This window comes from Phodopus roborovskii, unplaced genomic scaffold (genome assembly GCF_943737965.1).
Source record: "Phodopus roborovskii unplaced genomic scaffold, PHOROB, whole genome shotgun sequence".
Classification (NCBI taxonomy): domain Eukaryota; kingdom Metazoa; phylum Chordata; class Mammalia; order Rodentia; family Cricetidae; genus Phodopus; species Phodopus roborovskii.
Genome location: NW_026126433.1, coordinates 37,854,480 through 37,866,968, shown reverse-complemented (window position 1 = coordinate 37,866,968; position 12,489 = coordinate 37,854,480). Strand labels below are relative to the sequence as shown.

Below are 12,489 nucleotides of genomic sequence, written 5' to 3'. Positions count from 1 at the left end.
GCTGCTTCCTCTTCCAGGGAAGGCAGGAACCAGGTTTTAGTTCAGGCTCTGAGTGTGGAGGTAAGGCTGGAAAAGGGCTGAGTAAAGGAGGCTGGCTGATCATCTGATCTTGCCCTCGATTTCTAGAGTCCTCATGAGATGTGGCCTGGTTCTGGAGTTGTGACATCTGCTGGGAGGTCTACACTTTCCCTACTGAAGGGTTCCTCTATACTCATTTTAGGTCCCCCAAAGACCAAAGCACAACAAACTTGCCTGGGCCCATCCACCCCTGTTTCTTCCCAGTCCACCTCCATTAGAGTAAGCACACACAATGTTATTAGGTTTCTATGCTAAAAGCCCGTAACACAAAAAGAAAATGATTTTTTAAAAAAATGAATGAAACCCAACTAAAAGCCACAACAGAGACAAAGTCCCCAGGCTGCTAGGATATCCCCGTCAGACTACCCCCCCCCCAAATCTGTTCTACTCTCCAGGGCCTCCCAGCTGAGCCCTGCTGTCAGGGGAGGGCCCTTGGCCCCCTCACAATCTGTCATCTTTGACATCTTTTGGAGCTGCCAGGGGACATGAAGACACCATGCCTGTCTGTGGGCAGGGATCCAGGAGGACCAAGCTTGCCATCAGCACCTGGGCTGGGTGGGGTCTCTGTGGGGAGGCTGGAGAACAGGGCTTCTGAGTTGCTGAGCATCCCAGCTGAATCCCAGTTTCTCCATGCGTCCAGTCTCTCTTGGCTGCCAGGGCCTCCTATTTCCTGCCATCTGCGATTGCTGTCTCTGGGGAGACCCTCTCCTTTCTAGTTTGCTAATCACTGGGCACAGACACTGGCAATAGACTGGTCTCTGCTCCTGGCAATTGTGCAGACATCCCTTGGGCTGATCTGAGTTTCCTTCTGTGCTGCCAAGGGACTTGACTCTTCCTATGCTCTGTCTGCTTCCTCTCTGATACAGGTGATTGCTTCTGCAGCTGACCTAGACTCTCAGCAAACAAGGGTATGTGTGTGTGTGTGTGTGTGTGTGTGTGTGTGTGTGTGTGTGTGTGTGTAAGTTAGAAGGTTAAAAACCTGTTTACTGATTTTCAAACTAAAAGACTAGGAAAGTTTCTACCTTGACCACAGAGTAAGGCAGTGGGGAGGCCCAGGGATGGGAAACATTAGCAATGGCATCAGACAGACCTGGGTCTGAATCCTGGTTCTGCCACTCATTCACTCACACTCACATTCTCACCCTGCTCTTCTCTGGGCCTCAGTGTGCATGTCTATAAAGTGTGCTTCTGTGTCATGTAATTTACCATCTGGCTAGGCAAAGAGGGCTCTGCCGAACCACTACTTGCGTGTTTTCTAGCTGTCTCACTGTTTGTCAGGCTCATTGCTGTGAACCAAAGCTGCCTTGGGGATGGTTACTGGGGAGGGAGCTGGAAGGGCTCTCACATTCTTTCTTGGGTCTCTTCCTCATTAGCACCAGATCCTGACTGCCCTATCTTGTGGTCACTAGGATATCCAACTTGGTTTAAACCTTTTGTTTCCCTGGTTTCCTCAGCAAGGACAAAAGCAAGCAATGAGACAATGTCCAGAATATCCAATGTTCATTCATCATTTACTCATCCATCCATCTGTTTATTCAACTCTTCTGAGGCAGCTCATCACAGTCATTGGAATTAATTTTATCTGTTCCTAAATCTACCTTTTTCATTAGTTGCATAATGCTAGAAATGACACCCAAACCTCTTTATTCCTATTTCACTATTTTATTCAGGAGGAGAACAGTGGCGGTACCTACTTCAGCACACAAAGCACTCGGCACTATTTAAGCCTTCAGCAAATGGCTTTGTAATCATTAATGTGGGTAAGTTGGTTATGGTTGCACAGGGATACATGCTAAGTAGATAGCTGCCAATCACTCAAAGTGTACAGGTGTCTATATTAAAAGACTGGCTCTCTGGTTCCAAAGGCCAAGAAGATATCTTCAGCAGGAGCTTTGGATTTAGTTTAGTGGCACAAATCTCTTTAAACCATGTGAAGATGGTTCATGGAAATTTGGAAGAATTGAGTCACTTAAAACAATCAGTTCTTGAATTGATTTTCCTAGCTCAGGTGTGGAGGCTGCCATTTTGGAATGGAGGCTCATGGTTTAAAAAGAAAAATGGAATGAGCAAGTCCGATCCTGCCACAGGATTGAGCAAGTCACAGAACCAGCATTCTGAATCACTCGAAGCTTCTCCGTCCTCACATACCCAGTTCCTGACATCCCCACCCGACCCCATGGCAGAGGGCAAGATCCAGTTCACCGGTTTCTGGTGGCTCTCAGCTTTGCCAGAGCCCGTTCCCCATGTCACTCATTCCCTGGCAGCCCTGGCCTGTCTGCTCCTTCAGGATGCTGCTGTGGCTGCTGACTGAGAATGTCAATTTACTGTTTCCCATTAGCCAGACCTCTGATGGCCTTTGAGTGCCGTGGCCTGACACAGGCTCACAAGCCAGCTGGGAAAGGTCAGGCCCCAGGAGGTTAAGCCAGTGGAGGCTCCAGGCACAGGACTGACACAGTCAACCCACTCATGGACCGTCAGACCATCAGGCAGCCTTATTTACCCTGTGTTTATCTGACAGCCTGAAATTTCTCATTGCATTTGTTGAACACATTTAGATGTTCCTGTTTTCTGCTCTCTGGTTTTCAGAGGCTATAAATGATGTCTCCAAACACACTCACAACACAATAAGCGACACACATACACATAGCTCTGAGGACAGCTTCTTCCAAGCCTGACTCCTATGTACTTGTGGGAGAACCCTGGGGAAGGGAGTGGGGGATCACATACCTGGCCTGATTCTACCAGCACTCACCAAGATGACATTGAACACATTATTGAATCTCTTTGAGCCTCTACTTGCTTATCTAAAACATGGAATAACTGTTGTCCTAACATCTGTTTTTTGATTATTGTAAGATTTATTATGGGGCATCCCCTCACAGAGAGATGAAATTGTACAAAGGGCTCAGAAAGAATGAAGAATATTAAAAATAGTTTTGGATATAAATGATTTCAAATGCTGGTTTCTGTCTTCTCTAAAATGGAAAACCCATGACTTTCTAGGCTATGAAAACAGGACGCTGTTCCTAACTCCTTGCATGGGGCACACTGTAGCTTCTTAAATATTAGCCACACTGTGGCCAAGGGAGGGCTCCAGGTAGGGTGGATGGTCCCCTTGAGGATGTGACTAAGCTTCAGGAGTTCAAAGCAGGGTCCTGAGTGCAGCCTAGGGCACAGCTGGGAAGTGACTTTTTGGTGGGGTGGGGGTGTTTCCTTCACTTCCCTCTCCACATGAGTGGAAAACATGGCCTTCAAAGTACAGAATGAGTCTGTCCCCTCTCCTCTAGATCTGGAGAGGACTGTGGGGCAGCCGCTATGTCAGGGATCCCCTCAAAGGTCTGAGTGACTCACTGCCGAGGGAGAACACAGGGTCACAGTTCCTTAAGGCTTTTCTGGAGTCACCGACTAGAAACACTAACTGATAAGCTCTATAATAATCAAACTAACACGTACGCAGCACACCACAGTTTGGAATGCCTCCCCACAGTATTCATTTCAGTTGATTCCTAACTCTAGACATGACTGCTCACTTATGTACGAGCAGACTAGACACTGAATTTTGAGGACCCTGCCAAGGGTCTCAGAACTGGCACTGGAACCCAAGTTCTTCTGACTCGGGTTCTGTGCTGGGGAGCCAGCAGTTAGATCTTAAGCTGGCATGCTGAATAGTTGCAATTGGTGTGTCTCCCAGAACTTAATTAGAAGCAGGGTCCACCCACTAGCACTGGTCTGATGGGCTTTAATGAAAGGAATAGCCCAAGAATTGCAGGAGCCAGAAACATGTCTGAATGTCTAAGGGTAGAGTCACCAGAAAACACTCCCCAGAGCTAAACTCTGCATCCGGGCCACTGTGAGGAGTCTGGCAGCTGGATACAGCTCAGTCCCTACTGTCTTTGCTCCCACCCTCCTACAAAGACTTGGTTTTCTTACTTTTAATCACAACTTTCTCTCTGGGAGGGGGAGAGCATGAGACAGAGACTCAAAGAGATTTCCTTCCATGCCCTCTGAATTCAATTCCAAAGGGTTGAGGACATGCATAAATCAGTAAAAACAGCAAGATGAGCAAGTCTGGAGAACCTCCTTCCTGGAAGGCGAAGTGGTCCGTTAGAAATGGAGGGACCAGGGAACACACAGGCTTGCTTCCAGGATGGGCTGCCTTGGGCAGGTTGCTGAACCTCCCTGAACCTTGTACTAGAAGACCCTCCTTTTCAGGGTACAGTTTCCATGAGGCTACATATGAAGGGCATTTAGCATTGTGGCGCATACAAAGGCCTCTAACATGTAGAACATGTGTTATTGTGTGATCCCCTTTCAAGGCATTCCTCCATGTGGACAATTCTCCCCACACATGTCATCCATCACCTGCTTTGTACTGAAATCCATCACAACTATGGAACCAGTCCTTAAACATCATGTTGATTTGAATCTGTAAGAATACAAGAGGCAGTGTATCCCATGACACCTCTGTGGATGCTTACCTCATATTGTGGGTACCTCTGCTATTGGATTTCAGGCCCCTGCCCCTCTCTCCCAGAGACTCTCAGTTCTATGTGAGCTCTTCCCTTCTCTAAGTATTCACCCCGAAGCTCTTCTGCGTATTTTCTATAATTTTTTTCTTCTTAAAGGGATCCATAACAATCAACTTCTAAACAGTAACCACTTACTGCTTAGTGTTAGCATAACAGAAACAGTGGTCCCTATCATCCCCAGCAATTTTTCCTAATGCAACAATGTAGACAAGAGAAGGAAGCAGGAAAGAGGGAATCCCATGCTTCCTTGAACCTGCCCCAAAAGACTTCATGTAGTCCTGGCTGCCCAGTCAAAGGCCACTTGTGTCCTGCAGTCCAGCGCCCTCAAGTTACCCTCTCCCTGCTTCCCCCTTCCCACCATGCCCATGCAGCCACAGTCTGGCATCCAGACACAAAGCACATCTTGTTTCCTTCCTTCTACCTTTCCCTTAGTCATGTGTATACTCCCCATCCCTTTGGGAGTTGTGCTTTATCTCCAGTGAGCTTAATGCTTTGCTGATAAAACCAGTTAATCCTCTGCTGCTCCTCTTTTGCAGAGATGGAGGAGATTAGAGGAAAAGGGCTAGGCCATCTCCCCTTCAAGGGCACTCAGGACATGCAGCAGGGAATTGGATCTTGTTTTCCACCTGACGCTATAGGCAAGGGTCCCCGGTGTCTCATGAGCCTTCCGATGAGACTGTAATGGGAAGGGATCTTGGGTAATGGTCCAGCAGCGAAGAGACTCACTAGATTCCTCTGACAAATGACTGATCTGGTTTTGAAGAGCAAAGTGCTGAAAGAAGGCAATGCCTATCAGCGAGGGCCACCCTCTAAACCACCCTGTGCACACAGAGGTATATGTCCTTTAACAAAAAGGCAAGCACTAGCTAAGGGGGACGCGACTCAACCAGGCATGACCTTTATGTCATCATTCCCACAAATCCTGGGATTTACAGAATCACGGGTTCAGGTGGGAAAATGGATCCAGGGTTTCACACCATTGCTTCTGTGAGTGGGCACTGCCTGCCACTTTCTAGCAGGTAGGTGACATGAGAGTGAGGGTTCAGCATTTGATGAGCTGGACACAGATGGGAGATGGAGGAGGTGAAGGATACAAGCCACATACCGAGAAGGAAACCACTCAGTAAAATCTAGCAGAACAAAATGGACACCGAAGCACGGGGCAGTTAGGCTGGGTGTTACTGCCAAGCATTCCCTGGTATGTCAGTAGTTTTGTGGATTAGGCTGAGGGTTCATATGAAAAGCTAATTTTGAAGAGACATTATCTGTTGACACTGGTGATTTAAAGTGATAAAAATGGCTCAAGTATTTAACAGCACCACATGCTTTTTGAGTATCATCTATGGTCCAGGCAATTTTCATGGAGGACACAACAGACAAAATATCTACTTTCGTGATAGCAAGTTAACTGAACCACTAGCTGTAGGTATAACAACAGGGCATGATGGGAGAGCAGAACCGGATAACTTCATTGAAACTGTAAAGTCAATGATGGACTCTGAGGTGCAGTTGAGATTTCAACGATGAACAGGAATTAGGTAGAGCAGGGTAGGCAGGAGGAGCATTTCAGACAGAGGCCATCCTGGGGAGAAGCTCTGAGCTGAGTAGAGCCAGTCCCGCTGGAGATGGCTGACATGGCTTAAGAAAGAAATCCAGAGTGGTAAGTGGTTTATACATTGTATACCCACTGTGCTGAAAGTCACTAAAAAGTTTAAGGAGGAGAGTGGTAATACCTGTGTTTACAATCTGCCACTGCTGTGCAGGAAGGGACTGCTGCGGCAAGGGTGGGTGGGGTGGAGGGACAAGGATGGAGTGGCAAGTTTGGGTGGAAAGCCCAAGATGGCAGCTACCAACACACTGAGAGAAATGGCGGCATCCCAGATATGGAGGGTGGGGCCAGTGGTGCTGATGGCAGCCTGAGTGTGTGGAGGAATAGCTGAAGCCAAACAGAGATGTTTTAGCTTGCTGTAACTCAGGGGGTGGAGCTATTCTTTATTAAGATGGGCAAGGGTTGTGGATGCAGAAATTTGGTGAATGCTTCAGTGGAGAGGAAACATTTATGGGTGAAGCTGGGTATGGTACAGCCCTGTGATCCCAGTGTGCAGGGGGTCAAAGCAGGAGGATTGCCCTGAATTCCAGGCTGGCTTGGGCTTCACAGAGAACACCAGACCATGGAGAGCTACATGGTTCAATATTTCTCAAAAGACTCAACAACAACAACAACATCAAAAGAGATAAACAGAAAACAACTTAAGTGTGGAAATCTTAAGCCTGAGATACCTTTCCAACAGTCAGGCAGAAAGAACTGCACACATACCTGGCTGCATACCAGAGAGACAGAGAGAGCATCTGGTGCTGTTGGGATGGGATGGAATTACCCAGAGGAAGCACAGAACGAGAAGAGAAATATGTATTGTAGATAACATAGAGTAAGAGTTATAAGGTAAGACAGAGGCCAGAGCAGCTGGAAAGAGCATGGAAGCTAAAATATGAGAGTAGTTAACTATGGCGGAAAGCTGTCAGTCACGTGGGAAGGTGTCTTTCAACAGCAAGGCTATTGGAGTTAGCAATATGGAAATTAAAAACTCAAAATGAGTAGGTTTCTCAATGGGATGGGAGCAGCTTGGATGGGAGTGAACGGCTCTCAGGGGTGAGAGGCTAGGCTGATGCTCACCAACAGCACAACGATAAAGCAGAGAGCCAGCAGACTCTCACTTGAAAGCCAGGAGTGAGATAGGACCTCCTAAATTTTACCCAAGCCAAAGTTCTCCGCATTGGCAGGTCCGAACTGAACGTGGAAGATTCCCTTTACAGTCCTAGAAGACAATGTGGGTAAGAGGCTCTCTAGTCATAGCCTTTCCCCTGATCACCTCACCCATTCCTGGCAAGAGAGCTCCATTCCTGCTCAAACCTCACCCAGCAAATCTCTTGGGCGTTGTGTTGAGCGTTTGGGGCTTTTCTTCTGCCTCTGCTGAACAGCTTCTGGACACCCAAGAGGTATGAAGAAGGCACAGAGAAACTCCTAACACCTCGAGTTGATGAGGAGCTGACATTAACTTTCCCTTCTCTAGAGGTCATGCGATGCCTCCCAGTAGGCCTCATCTACCCATTAGACTTCAGCTACTGTTCTCTGGGCACACTCAACATATCCTAGTCCTTGCAGTTTAAAATGCTCTCTTTCCCTCTCCCCCTAAACCTCCTATTTTGGAATCCCCCTCACCCCCCCCCCCATTTGCCTTGGTGGATGTTCTCCATATTGTAGAGGCCAACTAGAAACATTGCACCTTCAGGAAGCCCTTCCTAGCTCCTCTTCTGGGCACTTCTCTTACTTGCTGCACAGCACTGGTTTGTCTGGTGTGAGGAAGTGAGACTACCACAAACCATTGTTTTCTTTGTGGTGCTGTTATATCAGGACACTTGGTAAGTATGCGTTCACTGCAGGCTGACTGAGAAAGCAGCGACTCTTCTTGATGGAGGAGGAAGACTTTGGACATTCTGCTGAAGACTGCATTAACCAGTTTCACCAGACCCGTGTTAGAAATAAGAAAGTGCTGCAAGTAATCACCAGCGTGGCTCCTCACAGACTCTCGGGGAAACGCTAAATCACTTGAGCGCAAGTTCAAGCTACAACATCATGGCCATCAGTGATTTAAAATGTTCCTTTAAAAGAAAGCTTCAAAATGGAAAGTAAACCCACTTTGGGATTTCATCCCACTCCAATCGGAATGGCTATAATCAAGGGGGGAAATGACAATAAATGCTGGCAGGGACAAGGGGGAAGAGAAACCCTTATTCAGTATTGGTGGGAGTATAAACCTAGTATATCTGTTATGGAAATCAGTATGGTGCTGTCTAAAAAGAATTAATATAGAACTACCAAGCCATACCAAACCACACCACACCACTCCTAGATATATGCCCAAAGGGTTCTATATCCAACAATAGAGATATCCATGTTTGTTGTTACAACTAGCTCAGAAGTCCACCAACAGAAAAATGGAGAATGAGAGTGTGGCACGTATATTCAGTGGAATTTTACTTAATCATAAGGAGAAATAAAATTATGGAATCTGCAAGAAAATAGATGGACCCACAAAGAATCCTATTAAAGTAAGGTGACCTGGACTCAGAAAGAGCAGAAACAAAACAATCCCCCCCCCATAACAACAACCCCCTCTCCAAATTTTCGTGTTGTCTCTTACACGCAGATTCTAACTTTTGGTGTTTGTGTGTATGTAAATGGAGGTGTGTGTGAGAGTGGGTACAGACTATGAAACTAGGTAGGAGGGCACCAAAGGGGAAAGGTCAAGCGGTCAGATGTAACAGGAAAGCAGAAAGAAGGCTACAGGGGTCAAAGAGCACGGAAGGGAAGGGGATTGGAGGTAGGGGTGGGATGAAGAGAAACAACAGCAAAATTTTTGTTTGAAAACCGCTGTCATAAAACCTAATTCTTTGTATGCTAATAAAAAAACCCCTATGCTCTCCCTCTCTTGAGGAAGTTCAACATTTAAACCACAAAGGCATGTTCTCTTTCAATTCTGAAACTAGTGGTTTCTTGCTGTTTTAGTTGTGGATTTAGTACTTCACAATTCTTTCCAAACTACTGAAAAGGCACCCTGCTAACCAGAACTTCACCGTGCCATGCTTCTGTGACAGAACACTGTATAGAAGTGAAAACCCAGCCTTCAGTGCCAGCCACTCATGGTACTGGCAAAAGCAGACAGGACAACCAACCAATAGGCAACAAGGACTTCCATGCAATTTGAGTCCCCATTATAAAGTTTGCATTGGCAAAGTTTTCAGGGCATAAACATTCTGAAGAAACTGGCTCTTTAAAATCTAGGCTCTAAAAACATAGCAATTATTACAACCACAAAGAGATAGGTCGGCTCTAGATACAGAGCTATATTAATGCAATTTATGATTTCTTGAGGACTGTTCTTGCTTTCCTGCACTAACAACACAGAAACCAGCAACTTTAAAATATTGAAAGTAGAAGTTACATGAAACAAATAAAATCTTTCCAAACCTCAACTGCAAGAATTCAGTAGGGAATGTCAAGGGACTGTACTGTAAGGAATTCATGACTGTGTAAATTGGTTCCAAGGTAGACACACCCTCCCCTAGACACAAGGAAGTTCCACTATCATATCTGTTTATAGCTCAACTTGACTTCTTTAGTACAATGTATTTTATGGAAGGAATTGGTATACACACACACACACACACACACTTTGTACTCACTGATTTACAAGGGACTTAAGACTTAAGACACAGAGGGTTCTCCTGTATAGTCTTGGGAAATATGAGGTTGTTCCCGCTAAGTCCCTCAAGGCTTCCTTTACTAGGGGATTCAGGCTTTGTGGAACCCCCCCCCCAGTCATGTTACTGCCCCTCATCAGGGTGAGGCCAGGGACATGAGATGGATGCCCATCCCTAGCCAGGCATTCTCTTACTTGGCTGAAAAGGATGAGTTCCAAACAGCCCCAAACAAAACAAACAGTTCTAACACACATGTGTAAAGATATAATCACTCTTTTCAGGTTGTGTCTTTTTAGATGGCATGATTCACCCAAAATAATATATCCCCCATTTCTCTCATTTCCAGAGACAAGAACACAGTGTGCCCAGGCATATTGCAAAGCAGGGCTCACATCTCTTTTCTACCACCAACCAGCTTTCTCTAGAGCTTTTATGCTTAAAGAGCAAAGTGCAAACTCCGGGAGGAAAAGGAAACAAAACGATCTGTCAAAATTCCTTTTAGCACCTATGACTAGTGTTAACTTACATGCTCTGAGAGTGCAAGAAAAAGCCCAAAAAGCTGCTGCTAAAAAGATGATTTGACCTTTTAAAACTAGAACTCCCCCATTCCATATCCATTTTAAATAGGTAAATCTTGGGAGCACCACAATTTTAGATTAAGAAATAAAATGAGGTTGATTTTCCAGAAAAAGGGGTTTCCCTAAAGACCACAAGCTAATTAGGGTGTTCTAGACCAACAATAGTAGGTAGAATGCAGGCCCCAAATCTCCTAGCCATATATAGTCGCCAAATGCACAGAGGAGCCTAGTTCTGAAAGGGACAGGAGGGCAGATGAAAATTTAGTAAATAGAAAAAAGTCCAGAACGCGACCTCCCAAAGCCTAAGGTTCCAGGGCAGGATGTCCGCCCCTTGTGGCAGCAGAGCCCTGGTGACCTAGGTGCACCGCAGCTGCCAAACCCTCAGCGCGCACCAAAGGGCGCTGCTGAAGGAAGTTGGAGAGCTCCCAGCCAGCTGACTGGATTCGGCGGTGGGCGCCTGGGAATCCCTTCCAGCGCCGTAATTAGGAAAGTTTTGAAAAGTAAAGACCCCAGACAGTTGAAGGGACTCATCCTTTCGTTGAGCCTAAGAAACATCTCGTGCCGCACCAGCCGGCTGCTAGCACAAGGCCATCAGTTCCGCTTGGCTCCGGAGCATCCTGTGCCTCCCAGCTAGCTTCCCACCGCCCCAGAACTGGTCCTTGGGGTGCACTGCCACAGAGGCGCTCTGCCCGGCTGGAGGTACCAGAGGGAGAAGCCGCTATGCTCACTGGCCTGGGTGGCGATGGCAGAACCTCTAACTCCCACTCGGACGCCCTGTACCTTCTCTTCTAAGCCGGCTTGGTTTCTCCAAAGGACGCACAACACAGACCATGCGCCCCCGGCACTCCACTCCTCTCCCCAAACTCTTCCCGGGGGGGACCCACAAACCCAGACTGCGCCCCCAAACTCCCATAACACTCGCCAACCACCCCATCTTTGCCTCTTGAACCCTCCCAGCCGCGTTCTTTTTGCGCCTCACTATTCTCCTCGCCTTTCTGAGGAAGTCAGAAGCAAAGCACGAGAAAATGCCTTCGCGAGGAGCCTCCCGTCACCCGCCCTGTCACTGAAACAAAAGCGCAGGGAGGAGGGAGGTGGGTGGGGAGGCGGGAGGAAGGTTCGGAGAGAGATGGGGACAACGGTAAGAGGGGCTGGGGAGGGGACCGGAATGGACAGGGGAAAGAGGGACCAGGACCCCGCTCCCGCGCCGCGTGGCGTGGCCAGTCGCTTACATGCCCAGGTCGCTGTAGGTGTTGAAGAACTCCATCTGGTTGCACGCCTGGATCCAGCCCACCACCCAGGTCTCGTGGCGGGGGATGGGGGGCATGACCACGCGGGCCGAGGCTTTGAAGTAAGGGGTCTTGTAGCGCAGGACGATGGGCGAGGTCTCCTCGATGCGCGTGGGGCACTGGTCGATGGTGGCGCACACATCGTACACCACGATGTTCTCGCGCCGGATCCGCGCCTTGCAGGTGATGCTTTGGATACAGCCCATCCTGCCGCCCGGCGCCGGCGCGGCGCGGCGTGGGGCAGCGCGGGGGCCCAGCGCGGGCAGCCGCGGGCGCCCGTCACGCCGGCATGGCGACGCGCCGCTCGCTCCCGGTCCAGCTCAGCTAGCGCCTAAGAGCGAGGAGCCACCGCCGCGGGGCATCCTCCGGGGAAGCCCCCTCCCCTTTCCGCGCGCTGGGTCGCGGCTGCCCCGACGCCCGCCCACGCCCGCCTCCTCGCTCTAGCAAGGGCGCGCGGAGCGTGCGCTCCTAGGAGGCGGCGGGCGCTCTCGCCGGCTCCCGCGCCCCGGCGGAGGGCAGGGAGGGGAGCGGCGCTGTGAAGAGTGCTGCCCACCCCGGGCCAGAGCCCCCCGCCCTTCGCCGGAGAGGAGGCGACGGTGGCGGCGGCATGGAGCTGCCGGAGGGTGGCGGCGGCAGCGCCCGGTCTGTCTGTTTCCGCGGCGGCAGCAGCAGCCGCCGCCGCCGCCGCTGCATGAACCTCTGCACCGCGGCTGCCCCCCGCGTGCAGCGCACCCAGCGGCGGGCGAGCGGGCGGCC

General features: G+C 49.0%; 1 protein-coding gene across 1 annotated transcript in view; it reads right to left on the bottom strand.

Moving 5' to 3' along the window:
- The window catches only part of Fam78b (family with sequence similarity 78 member B), a 75,188-nt gene extending 63,234 nt beyond the window's left edge, over nt 1-11,954 (bottom strand). Inside the window, exon 1 of the mRNA XM_051186192.1 lies at nt 11,677-11,954. Within this exon, the coding sequence (XP_051042149.1) occupies nt 11,677-11,939 (263 nt within the window). The 5' untranslated portion in view covers nt 11,940-11,954. The remainder of the gene's footprint in view (nt 1-11,676) is intronic.
- Between the last annotated feature and the right edge of the window lie 535 nt (nt 11,955-12,489).